At 34.0% G+C, this 21,742-nt stretch overlaps 3 protein-coding genes across 3 annotated transcripts; all 3 read left to right on the top strand.

Moving 5' to 3' along the window:
• The first annotated feature begins 1,063 nt into the window (after positions 1-1,063).
• Positions 1,064-8,841, top strand: LOC115976661. The gene is given in 15 exon segments (XM_031098100.1): positions 1,064-1,387; positions 2,214-2,358; positions 2,507-2,574; positions 2,681-2,734; positions 2,863-2,946; positions 3,047-3,090; positions 3,093-3,131; positions 4,327-4,407; positions 4,820-4,950; positions 6,216-6,257; positions 6,792-6,868; positions 6,948-7,038; positions 7,119-7,200; positions 8,094-8,166; positions 8,391-8,841. Coding segments are annotated over 15 exon segments (1,275 nt in total). The 5' UTR covers positions 1,064-1,289; the 3' UTR covers positions 8,557-8,841.
• A 1,168-nt stretch (positions 8,842-10,009) lies between these two features.
• Positions 10,010-16,361, top strand: LOC115976658 (protease Do-like 1, chloroplastic). The gene is made up of 8 exons (XM_031098096.1): positions 10,010-10,525; positions 10,613-10,735; positions 12,104-12,275; positions 12,782-12,819; positions 14,600-14,798; positions 14,973-15,125; positions 15,358-15,492; positions 16,051-16,361. The coding sequence occupies exons 1-8, from the start codon at positions 10,083-10,085 to the stop codon at positions 16,126-16,128; spliced, it is 1,341 nt and encodes a 446-aa protein (XP_030953956.1). The 5' UTR covers positions 10,010-10,082; the 3' UTR covers positions 16,129-16,361.
• Positions 16,362-19,382: 3,021 nt separating this feature from the next.
• Positions 19,383-21,370, top strand: LOC115976660 (transcription factor WER-like). The gene is made up of 3 exons (XM_031098099.1): positions 19,383-19,850; positions 19,969-20,098; positions 20,647-21,370. The coding sequence occupies exons 1-3, from the start codon at positions 19,718-19,720 to the stop codon at positions 21,014-21,016; spliced, it is 633 nt and encodes a 210-aa protein (XP_030953959.1). The 5' UTR covers positions 19,383-19,717; the 3' UTR covers positions 21,017-21,370.
• The last annotated feature ends 372 nt before the right edge of the window (positions 21,371-21,742 follow it).

Genomic DNA, 21,742 nt, shown 5'->3' with positions numbered 1-21,742 from the left:
AAAATTCAATATATTCAATGTACACAATTCTATACATTCAATGTATATAATTTTTTTGATAATGTACACAATTCTGTAATTCAAAATAAACTTTTTTTTAAAAAAAATTGTGCATAATTTTATATATTCAACTTGCACAATTTTTCAAAGAATGAATGCGATTTTGTACGTTCAAAAAACCTATTTTTCAAACAATGTACAAAATTTTGAACATTGAATGTACACATTGTTTCAAAGAATGTACATAATTCTCTATATTTAAGGTACCCATCTTTGAAAAAATGTACATAATTCTATACATTCAACATACATATTTTTTAAAAATTGCACAGGATTGTGTATATTCAATATGCACATTTTTTAAAAATGTACATAATTTTATATATTCAACGCCAGACTACTACTATAAAGGTTAGACCATTTTTTATTGGTACTCTAGTTATGTAACATATTATAAGTTTGTTTAAAAAACTCTATATATCATTTTCGTATTCGTATGTTTTAATAAGTATTACTGTTTTTTTTAATAAAAAAAAACGCATTGCAATTAAATACATACACAATTTCAAAAAATATACGCAATTTTGTATATTCAAAGTACGCATTTTTAAAAAATTGCAAGAATTGTCTATATTCAACATGCACATTTTCAAAAACATAATTTTATACATTCAACACTAGACTACTACTATAAAGATTAGATAATTTTTTATTGGTACTCTGGTTATGTAACATATTATAATAAATCTATTTAAAAAACTCTATATATTATTTTCTTGTTTGTATGTTTTAATAAGTATTACTCTTAAAAAAAAAAAAACGCATCACAATTAAATACATACACAATTTCAAAAAATATATGCAATTTTATATATTCAAAATACACATTTTTCAAACAGTATACACAATTTTATACATTCTATACACTGTAATTAAAGATATCATTAATGTATAATTTTAGTCATTAACTTTTTTAACAGGTCATGATTTATTTAACTGAACAAGACATTCTTAAATATTTCCTAAAATGAATAAATTAAAAAAAATAGAAAAACCCTAATTGCCGTGCATCGCAAGTGCCACGTCATTAGGCTCGCCGTTGAGTAGGTTGAAAGCTTCTTGGAGTTGAGGAAAGATGCGTGGGGCTGGCGAGAATCCAAAGCTTCTTTCTCGCTCACTCTTTTGCAATTTCAACCTTCAACTTCAACTTTAACTTTAGGTCTATTTAAGAAACCCTAAACCCCGTTTTCACTGTCATTTGAAAAGCACAGAGAGAGTGAGAGAAAGAGATGTGGAACTGGTTCGGGAATTGGTTGAAGCAGCCACCACCGCCAATGGTGCTCGTCCCACCTCTCTTCGATTTCCCTCCTCTCGCTGCCCGGACCAGGTTCCTTTTCATATCAAACTTTTACCCTTAGGAATTTCAATTCTTCGAGAATTGGAATTGGCCCTTTTGATTTTTCATTATTTAATATAAAAAAAAATGATAAAACATAAATATCGGCGGTTTATTTTGCTGAAACTGAAAAATTATTGTTAAAAGAATTGTAAATAAAAATAAAAGATAATTAAAATAGTACAATAGGTGCATAAATAACACAAAAAAAATAATGAAGTTATAAATAGTAGCAAAAATAAGTAAAATAGTGAAATCATTTTAATTTTTAATCTTTACTATGTGAGTTTGGATGTTGTTGGAAATTAAAAGTTTAGTTCCTTTTTCTCTGGGTCTTGTATACTGTTTACGGGAGTATGGAATTCAACAAATTTTAAGTTAAAATTGAGTTCTACGGTATTATTTACACATTTAAAAATTATTTTGCTATAATGTTTTCAGTTTTTAGTTTTCAGTAGTAAATGATATCCAAACAGACCCTTATACAATAATCTCGAGGTTTACAATGCTTACAATACAAGTAGGATTGAGATTTTGTTGCTTGGACTACAAGTATGATTAGGTGTAATGGACTACGGTCTTTGCTTTGACTAGGGTTTAACAAATATTAATATTCATTTGTGACCATTTGGTTTTGAAGAGGTAACTGTTAACTTAAAAGTACTCTATTTGATAAATACATGTTTGAGTGTGTGTACATATGTAATAATTGCATTTTGTTCTCCTTTAATAACGGGATGGAGGGCGAGATCATCAGTTCAAAACCCACTGAGTGTGTGCATCATAACTGAATGTATATGTCTATGATGTGATGTAGGATGTTGGAGTCATCATACGACTTGTTATTTGGGAAGCTTGCTTTGAAATGCCTTTTTGAGGACTATTTTGAAGAAGCAAGGCATTTCAGCTCAAGAATTATGCTAAAGCCAATTGATGACCCTCATGTGGATTTGGTTGCTACTGTATCCGTTAAAATCTTTCTTCCTTTTTTTTTACTAATATATCTAGTTCTTGTATGAGATTGATTTTTTTTTTTTTTGATACTTTTTGTTGAAAATATGAGCCGTGAGGAATAGAGGAATTAGATTTTTTTTCCCTTAGCCTAATTAGGTTTCAGGTCCACTTGATAATCAGCCTGACGAGAACATTGTAGGAAATGCACTATTTCGCTGGCAAAGGTATTGTAGAATTAGTTTATTGTTTGTCATGTCTTCTTTTTTCGTAATACAATATATGCTAATTGAGTTATTAAACACTGTTTTTATGATTCGTTTCTGTGAACAGTGATGTTGATGATCCTAATACATTTGTGGACCTTTTTGTATCGAGCTCTGACCCGTAAGAAACTTTTATGTTAAGTAAATAATTTCACTTTCTGACAAAAGGCCTCTCCTCCTTCCAGGCTGGTTTTCCCCCTCTCTAGCCATAATTCCTTGAATGTTACTATGTTTGTGCTGTCGCTTCAGGATTTTGCAAATGAGGTCATCTGCTTACTACCCTAAATATGGATTTGGAGCATTTGGTATTTTTCCTTTGTTACTGAAGAGAAGGTTAGTTTGAATCATTAATTCCATCTTTGCAGCTTCTTTAGCTAGTTGGTACATTCAAAATTCAGATGCACTTTGTTGATGTATCTACCTATTCCTGCAGAGTATCTTCTGAAGATTATGGTGTTTTTGGATTGAGATATGGCTCGGGAAATTGTCATTTGGAGCCACATTTATGCCTTTATCCTGTATGTGATCTGAGTTTTAGGACAATGAGTTCCCTCTCTGTGAACACATGATATATGAGGCACTGTTCACTAATTTAGATCTGCTGTGATCACTATTTTCTGGCTGTGAGAATTTTTCCTAAAGAGAGTATAATTATTAATTTCTTTTGTTTTTTTTTTATCGCAATCAATTTCTATACTATAACACTTGATATTATATTCCCCCCCCCCCCCCCCTTTGTTTTGAATTTTTTTTGTCCATTATTTTTAAGCTTAAAACAATAGTGGCTAAAATATTGTTTTTGTCCCTAAAGTTTGCATGATTTTTTTTTTTTTCCCCTAAACTTAAAAATTTTGTTTTTCACCCCTAAAATTTTTAAAGAACTTTTTTCAACATATTAAGTATGAAAATAGGGATGAAAAAAATATTTTTCAAAGTTTAAGGACAGAATGCATAACATTTACAATATTTTATGGACGAAAAACAAACATTTTAAAGTTTATGACTGGAAAACCAAATTCATGCAAACTTTAAGGATGAAAAGAATATTTTAGTCAACTATACTTGGAGTTGTTGGTTCTAAAGACTTAGGGGGAGGGTCAGGGAAATGGAGAAGCCATAGCCAGCTGCTTACTACATCATTTTAGATGGCCCATCTTTTTTTGTAAGGGATGCCTTTTGAGGTGATACTTTTCTTTTGTGAGAAACAAACACACACACACACACAAGAGAGAGAGAAAGGGGTTCTAACATAAAGACACACTACAACACCACTCAAAAGCCATGCTAATTTTTAAAGGAGAGTGGGACAAGTCATACTACACACAACATACTCTCTTAAGCAATGTGGGACAATTTCCAAGGTGATACTTGGCCACAGAAACTGTTCAAATTTATTGCAAGATCCTCACTAGTAACATGTGCTAGAACCTTGTTCATCAAAAAATATAAAAAAAAGTGCTAGAACCTTGCTAAGAATATAATTTATCAGTTTGCTCCCCAACCCCCCACCCCTTTCCCCAAATAAAAAGAAAATTTTTGTTCAACCCTTCTGAGACTGCAGATGAAAATTGAGATAGTAACTCTCTTCTTATTCCCATTTGATTTTTAGTTTTTCATGTTGCAACCTTGGAAATATTATGTGTACACTCACAAAACTAACATATGGAATATGTGATGAAAACCTCTGAATTATATACTCATCATACTTTCCAGTGAAAGATGAATTCGCAAAAAGTGTATGGTTGGTAAGCAAGGTGGGAAGGCTAACTGCTGGAGTGCAATATGAGCCACAGTGTAAGTTTTACTCGCCAAATTTCTTATATTAAACATTTTATGCCAATTTGTTAAACAATTAGTTGAGTTTGGGAATCGGCTCTCTGGCCTATGCTGAAATTGCTATTCTCACATGTTTCTATTCTTACTTTAAATGTTTCTATTTACCCCTGGTTTTCTATTAATGTTTAATTCAGTGTCAAACTCAAGTTTTTTTCTTGATAAGTCATGGAAAAAGATGCATTTCGTCTCTAAGAATGCTTTGCATGAATGTGTCATTTTGCTCAGTGGGTGTCATTGTTATTTTTTAATATTCTTTCATGTAGGTCATGTTGCATGTGTGTAATATGAGCACTATATTATGTGACACTGGAATTTGAGCAAGATCTAAATTGACTTTAATTGTTTAACTTTTTAATGCTGCTTTTATTAGATGGAAGCAATGATCGTGCAAATTATAAAAATTTAAATGATTGGAGTTGTGCAATTGGCTATGGAGCAGGATCAGGCAGCCCCCTGAGTCCATCCTTCAATTTTGGTATTGAACTTGCTAAAAGTTCTGAGGTTTGTTCCAGATAGTTTCAATTATATACCCATTTGAATATGTGCCTGACAGTTTCTCTCTCTCTACCCCAAATGATTGCTTCATTTGTATCAGAATAGATTCGATATTATTGCTAGAAATTAGAATGTTAAAGCTGTAATATAAAACAGAGAAGAAGAAGAGATACTTGGGATTGTTTGATCACCGTGATTTTGCTTTAATCCCCATTTGAAATGAGAACAAAGAAAGAAGCTAATTTGTTGGTCTTTGTGAGCTACATATTTCATGGTATTTCACAACTTCTTATACTTGCAAATAGCAATAGATTTCCTCATTCTTGGACTCCGTGGCATTGTTCTCTGTGGGATGTTATTTTAATGTAATTATGCTGCAATTGTGCCCATGTTATCCTCATGCCCAACATTGAAAATTTTGACTTGAGAAATAAAGGCAACATAGAATTAGCCTTTTGTTTCTTGCTTTTAATATGATTGTTTAATGAATCTTGTTTTCAAACTAATATGTGATGTGTGTTTGATAAATTTCTAATCAATTTGCACAGGTGGATGTACAATTCCACAAATCAGATTTTTTTTTATCATAGATCCTTCTATATATTCTGAAGGCAAAGCTGTCCACACGCTAGATGCATAGGCAAACATAACTCTTTGCCTGTATGGAGTCTTTTACAAAATGGCTCTGGAAAGAAACTCGATATGAAAATCTGGTAAAAGATTGGGGCATGGTTTGGGAATTCAGCATGATCTAAATACTCGCAAAAAATTTCCATAAAAAAATACTTACAAACAATTATTTGTCATGTTTTCTCCACTAATCTATTTCATGTGATTTGATAAAAAAACACTAAATCACCCGTTAACTGTGATTGGAATGATGATATGGATCTCTCACCCTAATTCAAGCTACACATGAAAGGAACTTTATGCTTTTAACTGTTAAGCCAATTATATTCATACAACATTGTGACTTCTCAAAGAAGATATCTATCATGGTATGATCTTGGTGGCGAGAATAAGATTTTTAGTCTTGGGTTAATGTGTCAAATGATGGATCACCTTTAATATTTTCCATACTGAAATCAGTGTTTGATCTTGGATCAACATGTTGCTTAGTAAATTTCTTCAAATTTTCGGGTAAAAAAAATCTCCAAATTTTGTTAATTTCTCCCACTCATTATCCCTACCTTGCATGACTCCATTTGCAATATGTAACTTAATTTTTTGACTTGTTTTGCTGAAATGTCCTATGCTGATATAACCTGCAGCTCATTGCCTCATTCTATCAACATGTGGTTGTCCAAAGACGGGTATGTATCTTCTTCTTTTTCCTTCCTTGTCCTTGTCTCCTGCATGGCCTTTTATTTTTCAAATGCTTGTTCTTATTGATCCTCTGTTAGGCTTCTAACGGAGCGCAGGACACTGACTATAAATATATTGTTTCTAGGTTGTGCAGCATTTTTTGAGCTATATTTTTTGTTGTGTACTTCTCTTCAGGATTAATGGATGGGTATCTACTTGCATGTTTTTAAATCACCATAGGACCCTGTTTTAGTCAGGCCAACAATGGTTATGGGTGGCTAATTGAGCCCCTTGGTTGGTTGGTTGATTTGGAATAAGATGTGTAGAATCTTGACTAAGTATGTTCATTGTGCAAGTTATATATGGATGCATGTCATTTACTACAAAAACCAATTTCCAGTATTATGCCCCCTAAACATCCATCCAGAAATAACTGTAATTATCATTCTTTTTTCTTGTTATATGTTTTTGTGATGAAGTTTCTTTCTTTTATTAGTTCAAAATTTTTCTGATGAAGTCTTTGAACTGCCTCAACTAAACAGATCCAGAACCCCCTTGAAGAAGATGAAGTAGTTGGAATTACAAATTATATTGACTTTGGCTTTGAGTTGCACTCAAGGTATTACAAATAAGTGAATAACAGAACTGATTATAACCATTGTGGTGATATCTAATTTTGTTATGATTTTGTTTTAAAGGGTCGAAGATGCCAATGCATCAAACAAGATCCCTGAGTCCACTTTTCAAGTGGCTGCATCCTGGCAAGCCAATAAAAACTTCTTGCTGAAGGTAGTGCTTCTGGTGCAACCATGTGCTTTATAACTACTGATTGTATCAGGTTTGAAAAGTATCAATACCCATCTTTGCAGGGAAAAGTGGGGCCTCAGAGTTCATCTGCGTCCTTGGCATTCAAGTCATGGTGGAAACCTGCTTTCACTTTCAACATTTCAGGTGCCTGTAGTTGGTTGATTGTATCATGGTTGACCAAAAAATTTATTTTTATAGTTACAATTAGATTTATTACTTTCTACTTAATTAGACACTTAGGTATATACAATTTTTCTCATGAATCCTTTGTGTATTAGTTGGTGAGGCTGTGCCACTATGGTATGTGCCCGACTTGGTGGACTGGGAGATGCACAAATGGTTCAGTGCATTTTATTAGAAGCCTATACTAATGTCTGAAGAGTATTCAGACCTATAATTGCAATGGAACTGTTCCATGTTGACATAGTGTGTGCTATATCAATGCAGTATTCAGGATGTAAATGCTAATAATAATAGGTTAATTACTTGTGAAGATGGTGCATTCTTTAGATGGTATATATAGCATTGTGGAATTATGTAGATTCCATTCGATGTCCCCACTAACAATAAAACCTTAGTCTCAAAATTTTATGATCAACTATGGATCCTCAACATATTAGTTAAGGTCAGCCACATGTATTATTTTTCCTTCACTCTATTCTATCTAAAGTCATACTCTCTATTAGTTCTTAATTGACATGTCATTTTTTATTACTATTACTAATCTGATTTTTAGTCTCCCTCTACTTTTTTTCGTTTGCTCAACTTGGATCAACACACACTTTCTTAACGGTGCATTAGTTGTTCTCCTCTGAACAATTGATTTCTTGACAAACAATTATTTTGTCTGATATTGATGATGTTTGAAACATATCTAAACTTGTGCTCTTAGATCTGCTTTGAGTTGAGCCTGAGTAGCAAAGAATTATAGAATTGTTTTTATCATCCATAGGGCTAGTTTTCCTACGATAGAAGATGCACCATTCAATTATTTATGGGTTTCTACTACCAACTCAGTAAATCCCACTATCTTGCAGCTACTAGAGATCGTGTTATTGGAAAGACAGCCTTTGGATTTGGCATTCGTGTCGAGAATCTGAGAGAAGCCAGGTTTCTTGTTTTTTTGCTTTTACTTTTCACCCCTTTCTTCTTAAAATTATTGTTTCCAAATATGTTTAGTTCTAATCATCATCAACTTCTGCCCTGCAAGCTCAAATATTTTATGGATTTTCATATTAGTAAACAATAACTTTTACTTTATAAGTTATTGGATTTGACATGCTACACCAATTACATCTGTCAGTAAATAGAGTTATCATCTTCCTATTTTGCAGTTATCAAAGAGCTGATCCAAATTATGTAATGCTTACACCAAACATGGAGCACCTAGCAGAGGGCATTGTTTGGGAAGGGAAGCGTCCTATGCTACAATCAGACGTCAATGCTGGAAATTTTGATGGCCTACCAAGGGAATTGCGACCTTTTGATAAAATTTTGTAACTTTCTTTCTTTTCCGTAGGAGTGATTATTGTTGAGTAGTCATTCTACATCAATGAGTTAGAGCTCTTTTGTTTTAAATTAATTTATAAGAACTGTTGCAATATGGGATCTCTGATTCATCAATCTTTTGAAATTGATGCCTACGGTTCAGGGACCACCATTACCATACTGAGGTGAAGAAATCTCACTCGCTCAACTTTTTTCTTGATAGTGGGCTTCTTTTTTCAATGGATAGGATGTGAAAATGAAATTGTGAAGTGAAATGTGGTAAGCATAATAAGGTTAGAAGAAGGTACTCGTTGGATCACGTGTGTGCTTCGGCTATTGCCTAGATCTCTCTTTTCTAGTGTAGAACATTCCTACGTGACAGGATGTCACTGGTAATAATGCAACGTAGGTCTTCGTGCTCATTCTATTTTGCAAGTAATTTGATTAAAGAAGGAAATTAATTTATCAAAGCTATTTTAAAATCATAAAAAGGCAAGTTTGTTTCCAACTTAACTTCCTACAATTTGCTATTTAACTTCATAAATAAAAATTGGACACTTAACCACATATCATCTCAAGTATCAAATTTTTCTAATAACAATTATTTTAAACGATTAAAGGCACTTTGAAAGATCCATAGAGGCTTGCAATTTGCATTGCAAATTTTCTATTCCAAGTTCTCATGATTGGTAAATAGCAATAGAGAATACTTCATGTAAGCTTTAGGATGTAATGCATTCACTTATATATATACACCATCCAACATTGGAGACCATTGCAATTTTTTTTTTTACAAGGCTACCATACAATTTGAAATCTATTACACATGCTTAATAATTATTGCTCTTTATTCTTGCATTGTCAAGAGTGTTGTACCTTAATTAGTTAGCATCCCGTTGTAACTACTGAATTATATATATATATATATATATGAATAATACTTATTGCACACAAATTGTTTTACATAACTTAAAAAAATTACTAAAATCATGACTTAAAGTTACAATTTTCAACTTGGAAATTGCAACTTCAAGTCACAGATTCAGTTATTTTTGGACTATATAAAATTGTTTGGGTATAATAAACACCGAGTCAAAGTAAAAATTAAAAAAAGAAAAAAAAAAGAGAATTGTGTCAAATTAAGCTAACCAAAACACATAACTACTGTCAAAAGTTTTATAACTCTTAACTAATTATCCATTCCTAATAATTTCAAAGAAGACATCAAATCTCCCTCCCCTAATAATTAGTAATTATACCCATCCTTGCTACAAAATATAGAAAGAAGCAATGGAATTAGAAAAGTATGAAAACGACGGTCAAGAAAGCACACCTATAGAAGCAACAAGCAAGCACACATATAGAAGCAACAAGCAAGCACACATATAGAAGCAAGTATTATATAATATATAAAAGAAGTATGAAAACGACGGTCGAGAAAGCACAGATATAGAAGCAAGTATTATAATATATAAAAGTAGGTGATGATCACATAGGAGTCAATCCCTTAACAGCAGCTGTCCAGTCTGTCCAAAAGAATGGCTGCTTCTTCACTCCTCAACTCCACATTCTTCCACGCCTCTTCTCCACCACCACCATCACCATACAACAGAAAACCAATTTCCTTTCCCTCCTCCTCTTCCAAATCCCTCTTTCCTCCCCGCTCCTCCCTTAATCCCCTTATCCTTTCCATCCACCAAAACTCTCTCATAACCCCAAACTGTAGTAGTAACAACAATAACAACTACCTCTTCGCCAAACAAAACCGCTTCTTCTTCTTCTCCTCAGCCGCCCTAGATTCCCTCCTCCTTCTCTGCGCTTCACTCGCCTTATCCATCTCTCTCTTCGTCGGCGATGTCGACTCCGCCTCCGCCTTCGTCGTCTCCACTCCCAGGAAATTGCAGACCGATGAGCTCGCCACCGTTCGCCTTTTCCAAGAGAACACTCCCTCCGTTGTTTACATCACCAATCTCGCTGTCAAGTACTTCACTATCTTCGGCTATCTGTGAATTCGGCTGTGCTTGCTTGCTTGGTTTTGATGCTTTCGATTTGTATTGTTTTGTTTTAGGCAGGACGCGTTTACTCTGGACGTGTTAGAAGTGCCGCAGGGTTCGGGTTCAGGGTTCGTGTGGGACAAACAGGGTCACGTTGTTACCAATTACCATGTCATTCGTGGCGCTTCTGATCTTAGGTTCGTTCGTTCCTTCATTTTTGTTCTTTTCATTTACATGTTTATCAACCTTTCTCCTTTTGGATGGTCTTCTGTAGTAATGAAATGGATTTGTGTGATTGTTTAACAAAACAAAAAACAAAAAAGGAATTTGAACACTTCTATTTTGGGGCCATGCCATTTTGCTTTTTGGAATGGAGATGTAGTTTTATGATAACCAATCAATCTAGATGACCAAAGCTGTTGAGGATACTCGGTGTGAAGAAAATAGATTTTTCTGATAAGTAACTTTATTAGGAAACCAAAGATGAAAAACAGTACAATAATTGTTGGGCACATCCATAGTACATTAGCACATCATTCATACATGGGAAGTACACAGGTAGGTGAGTCAATAGTAAGCAAGGAAGAAAAATGGAAGAAAATTAATAATAATGACAATTCATTTGATCTAAAAACTCCATTAGTCTAGATGCTGAAGTCAAATCTTTTGCCTATCCCTACTCATATTGAGAATAAGAGACCATAAATCGCAATCAGCGTCATGGTGAAAGAAGAGGTGATCCACTGACTCACCATTGTGTTTGCACATACAATGCCAACCAGTGATTGTAATGGGTTTTAGCATGTTGTCCATTGTTAATATTTTAATTAAGAGAGATGCTACGTCTACAATATTTTTACAACAAATCTGGGGTGGTTAGTTGTTATTGGTTCAAATTTCAAACTAACGCTAAGATTACTTTTTTGCCCCAACAATAACAACTAATAACAACTTGCCACTTAAGATTTGTTATAAAAATGTTGTAGACATATCATTTCTCTTTAATTAAAGCTGCTGTCCTCCAAAAAAAGAAAAAAAAATGTTACTTGGGGAGGAACTTTAACATGCCATATATTGCGCCAAGGAAACCATCTGTCTGGAAGTTATGGACACTTATATACATCTTCAACTGTTAGGGAAGTTGTTACTGGCAATGAGCATGATTGTATACTCATACTGCTGCTTATAATGTGGCTTCTCAGGAAACAGGGATTGTTAAGTTTTCACTTTTCAGTCCTTATCCATATTAGCTGCTGTGCCCGAACTACTTTTGTCAGCCTACGAAATTTTCTCACCTTTGTCTCTGGAGAGCATAGAACTATTTGCATTAATGACTGACCAGTGTCTTCAATTGGCGCTGGTTTTGATTATCATGAATTAATTCCTTCACTGAGTTCTTTGTAATCTATGACATGCAATTCCCCTGTAGTCAAACCTGCTGACTATAATATATGTTTCATGTAAGATTTTATTCTCAAAAAGTTTCAAAATGTCATATCAGGTTGTCATTTTTAAATTTTAAGTTCCTTATTGTTCGCATTTAAATTGGTGCTAGTTCTGTACAGAGTCACTCTTGCTGACCAGACAACTTATGATGCAAGAGTTGTTGGATTCGACCAAGATAAGGATGTTGCTGTGTTGCGTGTTGATGCACCCAAGGACAAACTGAGACCCATACCTGTTGGAATCTCTGCGGACCTGCTTGTTGGTCAAAAAGTTTTTGCTATTGGAAACCCTGTGAGTATTAGTTTTACATTGCTTGCGTAATCTATGTTTTCATTGCACTATTGCTTGAAATAGTATTGTTTATCCAGTATGTGAACATACTACTATTCTGAATTACTGAGAACAATCACTTTTGGCGGCCAAGGGAATAGTTTATTTCTTAATAATTTCAAAACAGCATAAATTTTTCTTTATATATTTTTAATCCATATGCATAGTGCCCAGTTTGATATTAAGCGTGAGAAAATTCATTTGCTTTCATCTCATCTTCCCAAAAAAGTGCCTGGAAAAACTTTTTTTCCCCCTATATCAGGTTAGGCCTAATATCAGAGAAAAGGCTTCCAAATGGTTTGTGGTTGGTGCATTTCATATTCATCAAAGCTGGTTACCTATGGTTGAATCCAACTCTACATGTTGTCAATGATTGCCAAATCAAGACTTTGATCATCATATACCATTAATATTATTAATTCTTGATTCCAATCAATTAAACCTTTGTCTTAATTTCTTTTTTGCAGTTTGGACTTGACCATACTCTTACAACTGGTGTTATCAGGTACTAAACTCGTTAAAGTTTATTTGCTCAATGCTAGTATTTGTGATATATAATAGTGTTTTGACATTTTTCATAAGTGTTCTAAATTTTGTGCATGAACCTTGTTTAATATAGCCAAAGTTGCCAAAATGCTAGTGGCATTGGCTGTGATTTTTTTGTTGTTTCACATTTTGTGAAGAACAAAGGTTAGCTACAAAACTAGTTGTAGCTTAAGGCTACAAACTGCCCCAAGAAATTGACTAGTGTAAAAATGGCATGTGCATTGCACATGAATACTTAACTAAACTTAACCCAACAAACCCTAGTTAACCACACCACATATTAAAAAAAATAAAAATACGAATACGTATACATTCTCTCTCTCTCTCTCTCTCTCTCTTTTCGACGTCTCTGTAACCCAGCTCCCACCAGTCACCCCAAACCCTCTTCTCCCTCCACTGGTCACCCCCAAACTCTCCTCTATCTCCACCACTGGCCCACCCAGTCTCCGCCGCTCAAAGCCACCTCTTGTTCATCTATCTGCCACTCCACCATTCAAGTTGCAATAATGCAAAGGATCTGAAATAGTTTCAAATTTGCTTTTGCAAATTCAGCAATAAGATATGAATCATAAATACATAGGAATCAATGATAAGAGTAAAGAACCTAGACTCATAAACCAGCAGCATATGTTTTAACATAATAACAAGCAACGACACAACCAACTTCTTTTACTATTTTGACCAAAGATACATCATCGATTTCTTTACTTGTTGAGATAAATACAACCAAAATCCTATGGATTAGCTCTCCCTTTGTTTCAGGCAAATGAGTACTAATGGAGCTTGTATCATAAACATGGATTCTTTTTGTTCTTCTGCTTCTTTTACTATTTCAACCAAAGAAACATCCTCAATTTTTACTTTCATTGTTGAGATAAATACAGCCTCTGCATATGAACATGAATCCGTAAATTCTAGTAACTCAGAGAACAAATTGAAGGAATAAAAGTTAACAATGAATAAATAAACAAAAGGAAATTTAGTTTAATATGGAAGACCAACCTCAAAAAATGCAGATCTTTTGTGTTTGTCTGCAAAAGGGTGGTAATTTTGAGCAGCAGAGCGGCAAACAAGAGGTGGCTTTGAGTGGCGGAGACTGGGTAGGTTGGTAGTGGAGACAGAGTAGAGTTTGGGGGTGACCGGTGGAGCTGGTTTACAGAGACGTCAAAGAGAGAGAGAGAGAGAGTATACATATTCATATATATATATATATATATATATTTTTTTTTTTAAATACGTGGTGTGGTTAACTACTTGGGTTTATGGGGTTAATTTTAGTTTTTTTTTTTTTTTTTTTTGAGGAAAGGGTTAAGTTTAGTTAGGTAATCACGTGCAGTGCACATGCCATTTTTACACGTCAATTTATTAGAGTTGGTTGTAGCCTTAGGCTACAACTTTGTAACTAAACTTTGTCCTTTTGTGAATCCTTTTAGTATTTTGGAAACAACATACATTATATAATATTTCTATTTATTTACAGACTAATGGAGAAACAAAAATGTACATGAACAAGTTCAAATCTGTGTGTATATACTTATAAAAAAAAAAAAAAAAACTCTGTGTGTAATGTGTATATGTGTGTGTGTGAATTATTCATATTTGTCCTGTATTAATATCTTCTGCTGATTTTCTCAATATAAATGTGGCCTTTTCATGTTATTTATCAAGAAATAAGCATGCCTTGAGATTTATATGAAAATATGCGTTTAGTAAAGTGATATTTCTATTCTTTTCTATAGTGGGCTTCGCAGAGAAATCAGTTCTGCAGCTACTGGCCGACCTATTCAGGATGTTATACAGACAGATGCTGCCATCAATCCTGGTAATAGTGGAGGGCCTCTATTAGATAGTTCTGGAAGTCTGATTGGGATAAACACGGCTATATATTCTCCATCTGGTGCATCCTCTGGTGTTGGATTTTCAATTCCTGTTGATACCGTGAGTTATTATGTAGAATTTTCCTTTTTATTTTGATAGGAGATCTTAGTTATAGGCATCATGTAGATCTAATTGAGATACAAAACTTCCTTATCTTTATGCTTTAGACTAAGTTGCTATCCTCTTTGTTTTCGGTGAGTGACTAAGTCACTATCCTAATTCTTACATATCCAGGTAGGTGGCATTGTTGACCAGTTGGTGAGATTTGGGAAGGTTACAAGACCAATTTTAGGAATTAAGTTTGCACCTGATCAATCAGTGGAGCAGTTGGGTGTAAGTGGGGTGCTTGTCTTAGATGCTCCTGCAAGTGGGCCAGCTGGTAAAGCGGTATGTACGCTTTCTATCTTTGAGCTTTATCTTACATGGAAATGAAATTTCCTGCCAGGAAAGTGTTGTGCTCATTTTCCTTTAAGAGTTGTATATATTATTGAAATTAGTTTTGTGGTTATTAGGTGAGATGCTTTGTTTTGATCTTCCTTCTTTTATTGACATTAGCTTCTTTAGGTTTGATAGTTTTTTTCTTCCATTCAATGAGAGTTGATCGATCCCTATGCTGCAGGGCCTGCAACCAACCAAACGTGATGCCTATGGTAGACTCATTTTGGGTGACATCATAACATCTGTGAATGGTAAGAAGGTCACCAATGGCAGTGATTTGTACAGAATTCTTGACCAATGTAAAGTGGGTGAGAAGGTATCTCTCTCTCTCTCTCTCTCTCTCTCTGTGGGTGGGATGGTGTGAGGGGCAGAGATAGTTTTTTCAAAATGAGAAACTCTCTGATGACAACATGCAATTGAATCAAAGACTTCATATATTAATTTTTTTAGTGATGAAGTAAGATAAATATGGTTCAAGACTGCTTTCAATAGTCAAACAAATAGTTATAGTAATCCGTGATTACACTGGAATGTTTGGTAAAAATATTTATATATGATACACATTTATTTAATAAGTATTAACAAATAAAAAGTCGATTATAAAATGTATAAAAGAACATACATAATTTAATTAGAATTCTGTTAGAGAAGATCAAACATATTTAAATGAAATTGTTTCTTGATAATTGTTTTATCCAAAAAGAAGCCCAATACTAATAAAAGTTATTTAGTATTGGGCTTCTTTATACTTATCAAAAAAAAAGTATTGGGCTTCTTTATCCAAAAAGATTGACTAACATAGTTTAGAATTATTTTTAAATCTAAAAACCAAGTTAAAAAATATTTGTTTCTTATTAATTATTTTGGCATTCAGGTGACTGTGGAGGTGTTGCGTGGTGATCACAAGGAGAAGATTCCTGTAACCCTTGAACCGAAGGCTGATGAGTCATGATATGCCTAGCGGTCCTGCACGTATATTTTAGGTACATGTATATTTAAGCCCAATACATATAGGATGAAATGTCATTATATTTGTGTATTAATTGTTTCTTGCTAAGGGGTCCTGATGTACATATGTATTGCAAATGCTGTAACAAAGTTTTCATATTCTTGAGGTAAAACTGTGTAACTGTAATCTCCTTTAATGGGTATCAATTGAAAGCAAAAAAGAATTAAAGAACTAAAGTTGGATGTAAGAGCCATACCTAGTAGCTCAATACACTTTACTGAACTGCCTAATCTTGTAGCATGCTGCAAGCAGCCAACCAAGCTCCCTAATTACGCTAGGTAGTCATCATTATGGCTTCATTGTCAGTGTTAGAATTTCAGTGACTTTAGCCCTTGTAGTGTGCTGTAGTGAAGTGCTATTGATTCTAAAATTAAGAAATCATCACATTTGTCATGGCATGGAGTCCAGACATTCAGGCATGTAGAGAACACAGTGTGTCAGTGTCTAGTAATGAAGGGATAAGGATGGAGTCCATTTACTTGGTTGATTCTGTAAGTGATGATCAAGGCAGTGCATGTACCTTGCAAAGTAGCAATTCATGGTGAATGGTGTACAGGTAGTGCAGTACCATTAACAGATGATAATTTTATCTGGAAATCTCAATACGGAGGGTAGGTTTGTCTCTTTCAACTCAATGAATCTGATAGGGGATGAATTGGGCCATTCTACGAATACAGTAATCAACATCTCTTTCATTTTTTTTGCGAGTGGCAAGTTGCAGGAGACTCCTGCATATGTGCTTATGCTTTTGTTATCAAATAAAAATCATGCCACTGTCACATGTTGAATGTTTTACTTTATGTTTTGCCAATCACAATTTTTCCATATTCCTTTTTTTTTTTTTTTTTTTTTTTTTTTAGAAGTTTAAAATGAGGAAGGAAAAAACAATGCTACTGGAGCATAAAGTGGAAACTCTAAAAATGAGATAGATAATTTTTATTCTTTGTTATCATGGTGCATGCCAGCTTCAAATAAGAATTTATATTTTGTGTAACTATGAAATATAACATCCCTTTCAATATAAGCGTCAACTCCACAAGTGTGACACCCATTCTCATATGAAATGGATGTTACATGTAACTGTTAAACATAATACCACTTCGATAGACGTGTTGAATGAGGGAAAGGGAAATTCTTGAACTCCCGCATTCTTTAAGGTCTTAACTCTTTCTGTTTATCAAAAAAAAAAAGTCTTAACTCTTTCTGCAATTAGCTTGATAGTAGCTTGGCTATGTTAAATGCGTTCCAATGCTCAATTCTGGTTAAGAGTTACACCTTCAAGAAAAGATCCTGATGTGTGCTCTGATTAGTGTGTTCTTTCACGGTCAGTCCACTCTGGCGAGAGAGGACAGACTACGTACTGAATTATTGTTAACAATAATTCTGTGCCCACTTTAATAATCAATAAATGCTTCAAACAGAGGAGGACGGTGCAGGATTAATGATTCTCTTTATGAGTCCTACCGTATAGGACAAAGTGTCTAAAAATGGATAGAATTGAATTGGCCATTGTCAAAAGCCTACTACACCTTTTAAACATAGATCACGTAGGTTTTCCCAATTTGGAAATAGTGCATTTGCACAATGTTGGTGCAATTATGAAGATGAACTTTTCATTTGTGACTACGGATTCCTGCTCCTAATTAAATAGGAGTAATTATTGCGCCACATCAAAATGCACAACATTGGCCACAACTCGTCCATGGTTGGTGGAGAGGTGTCCCCACATAGATCCATCATCAATCCTCCACCAACCACAACTTGTCACATGGGCAAGTTGTGGCCAATGTTATGCCTTTTGGTGTAGCACAAGAATTTTTTAGTGAAATAGCCAACCCTGAGGTGCCCTCAAAAAATAAAGGTATTCTGACATCAAGGTTTAATTGTTTTAAGAGCGAGCAAGGCCGACTCTAGGCCTAGGCCATTTAGGCCATGGCCTAAGGCCTCCTAACATGGAAATGCCCCCAAAAATGGGGGCAATAAGTTTTTTTTTTTATTATTAAAGAAAAAATGTGAGTTAGGTATACATTTTTTTTCCCAAGGCCTAAAATATTAGAGTTGTGGTAGTGTATTACATAAATCTTATAAATTGATATGTCACTAATCACATAAAGTAATTCAATACTCATTTATTCTTTTGTTGAAGTATCACCTTATTGTCACATCAGTTTGTAAGCTTTGGTAATAAAATTTATAGTAAGTTTAACATTTTATCCAAAAAAAAAAAAAAACAATATGAATTAATAGAAATGCAACCTAATCTCTATTAAGTGAATGAAAAATACTAAAGCTAATACAAATTTTACAACAAAAAACTTATAAACTGATGTGACAATAATATTATTGGTGTCACTTAAACAATATGATAAATGAATGTTTGAATAACTTTTTTTGAATTGGTGATATGCTAGTTTATAAAACCTATATAGTAAGTATCATTAGCTCACTTTGGGTGAATTAGTCATATTAATAAGTATGAATTAATAATATATTTGAAATAAAAAATATATAATAATAAAAACTAAATATTATTTAAGTGATATTTAGATGTAAAAGGCCCCTTTAAAATTTCCACGTTAGGCCTCAAACTATCTTGGGCCAGCCTTGAGAGCGAGCTTGCATCTTGGAAAATAATTGGAGAGTAACTGTCATGGCACATCAAGGAACAATCTAGATTGTCAAGAACCTTATGGTACACTGGTATTATTCAGTCTCTAATTGAAGAGCACTTGGATTTCAGTTCAAATCTCCTTCCCCACTTGTTTTTAAGTGCCAAGAACTAAAATTAAAATTAAAATTAAATAAAAAGGAATAGTGTAGATCTAATTGTTGATCATGTATAATTATAAACCAACAACTTAAGAAAACTAAATGCAGTTGTGAGAATGCTAACACTAATTTTTTAGTGAGTCTATAAGGCTCTCTTTTGTTGTATTTATGTAACAAGATTTGTACATAAACTTGTCAATGAGCATTAGCTCAAATGATACTAACTCTTCTCTTAATAATCCTTTAATAATAAGATGGAGGGTAACATCATAAGTTCTAAGGTTTAAATCCGGTGTGTGTTACTTAACAATTAAAGGAAAACAAAATAAAAACAAAAAACAAAACACTTGTACATTGACTTACACCAAAACATATTCTTCAATTGAAGATCTTGTATTGAAAATGAGATCATGCTCGAGGGGGAGCTCGTCAATACAAACAGCCTTTTGCAATTGCCAGTATCATAAAGTTTGACAATGAACCTAATAAATGCAGTGTCAAGATGTGTGCCAACTCTGCATTGTAAATCATCCAAAGTCACCCTCTTTTGTTTGAAATTTCAATACCTATAGTCCTAGCACAGTCAGATACTGTGTAACGGTCTCCATCATTATCTCATTATAAAGTTCGGATAATAGTTACACACACACACGAGGGGTCCCCCATTACAGCTCTTCACAACTACATAAACTAGTCAAGAAAGTAGGAAAATTATCCAATATTTCTCTTCCTCCACTTTCTCAGTTGGCAAGAAGAAATAACAATGACAAAGAAAATGATGGAGGAAGGGAACACATATAAGAAGGGTTTATGGACTAAGGAAGAAGACAAGATACTTACGGATTACATTAAGGTGCATGGAGAAGGAAAGTGGAATCTTGCTGCTAAGAAGACAGGTTGAAATGTTTCTTTATTGATTTACTTGTTTGTTGGTGGGATAAATATATACTTCTTTTGCATTGCTTTTTAATAGAGAAAAAGGATTCTAATTATCTATTTTCTAATGTGATACAGATTTGAAGAGATGTGGGAAGAGTTGTAGGTTAAGGTGGATGAATTATCTAAGTCCTAATGTGAAGCGAGGCAGTTTTACTGAGGAAGAAGAAGACCTTATTATCAGACTTCATAATCTCCTTGGAAACAGGTAATTCCTTTTGGCAATATTACCTATCACCTCTCCCAGACCAGTAAAAAGTGTGAGTTTTGTGCACTGGTTTTGACCTTTATATATATATGCCTTAATTCTGTATTTCAGCTGCATTTGAATGCTTCTCATTTAGCCAGGCTGGGATTTTATTTTGTGTTTTTTAAGGCCTTGAAACTGCCTAAATTCTCTATAAGGATGATCATGGTCCCATAAAGAAGAAAATCCTATTTTTTGAACTTGATTCCATGAAACTTGGGATTGGAGGAATTATTGAAAAGCAACCATGATAGTTTGTCCTTCTGAATACGCAGTTAGGAATGGACTCTAATTGCAATTACATGAACTATTATTTGCAGTAAATTGCAAAAGGATTTAAACTAGGTAGATGGGTCAATGGTAATTAAATTGTTGTAGCAGTAGTGCTAACAACTTCTGAATATGATACTTGCCCTGTTTTTTCTTTCTGAAATTAATAAAGGTCATACAGAGTACACAAAATCTCTCAATATTGCGGGGTCTTTCTAAAACTAAATTCTTTTGTTTAGGTGGTCTTTGATTGCTAAGCGGGTGCCTGGACGAACTGACAATCAAGTGAAAAACTACTGGAACTCTCATCTGAGCAAAAAGCTGGGCCTCAAGAAGCAAAATAGTCATCTTGGTGTTACTGGCCTCAATAACTCCAAGACAGTGATAGTCTCTGAGACTTCCAGAACTGTAAGTCCTTGTTGTAATACCAGCAAAGCTTTTGAAGATGAGGCAAGTATAGGCACTCAGAATTTTGGTAAGGCCTCGGACTCGCAAAAATCAGAAATCAGCAAGAGTTATATTAACTCTTTTTGGGAGTACTCTGAGAGCGACTTAGATTTAAGCAACCCTGATGGACTTCTGGGATGGGACTTTTTTAATTTTGCTTGACATTGATATTCATTCCTCTATGAGGACCAACAAAATTTCTGTACTAGTTAGTAGTACAAACTGCTTCCTTTTCTTTGGTCATTAAGAGGTATGCTTCAGAAGTTCGTTTATTATAATAGAACACATTTGAAAAATATGCTGCACATGCAAATTTCTTAGCAAATGCTAACTTATAAAGGAGAAAAAAAGAAAAAGAAAAAGAAGAACAACAACAAAGAAAGAAGGAAAGAAAGGTGCAGGCGAGATTAGTTTTTAAGATGGACCTAACTTCTATGTGTAACAAAGAGTATCCAAACCAGCCCATGATGTTTTACAAGTCAACTAACTTTGTGAGACAACTAGCCAAGAAAGCTTCTATAACTGAAAAAATGAATGGAAAAGCTGGATGACTTGAACAATCTCTATGGGTTGGCTCAGTGTACTAGAGATCTTTCTAGTTTTTTTTGTGAGACCTGTTTTAATAATACAATTCGGACACTCTCTCACTATTGTTATGGAAAGCAAGGAGGAAGGGTTAATACTAGGAGTAGTTGCATAAGTTATGAAATTTATGGTTTTATCAGTGCTTAGAAATTGAAATATTCATGGGATTTAGGATCAATTACTTACTACTCTAGAATTAAGTGTCTTATGAATGTGCTTACAATTATCAGTGTGTGGGGGCCAATGTTGGACGTTTAGCGTGTTACTCTTTTGTTTGTGATGAATCATTTTGGCCATTAAGAT

This window comes from Quercus lobata, chromosome 2, assembly GCF_001633185.2.
Source record: "Quercus lobata isolate SW786 chromosome 2, ValleyOak3.0 Primary Assembly, whole genome shotgun sequence".
Taxonomy (NCBI): domain Eukaryota; kingdom Viridiplantae; phylum Streptophyta; class Magnoliopsida; order Fagales; family Fagaceae; genus Quercus; species Quercus lobata.
The sequence above is the reverse complement of the archived record's forward strand: the minus strand, read 5'-3'. Positions and strand labels throughout refer to the sequence as shown.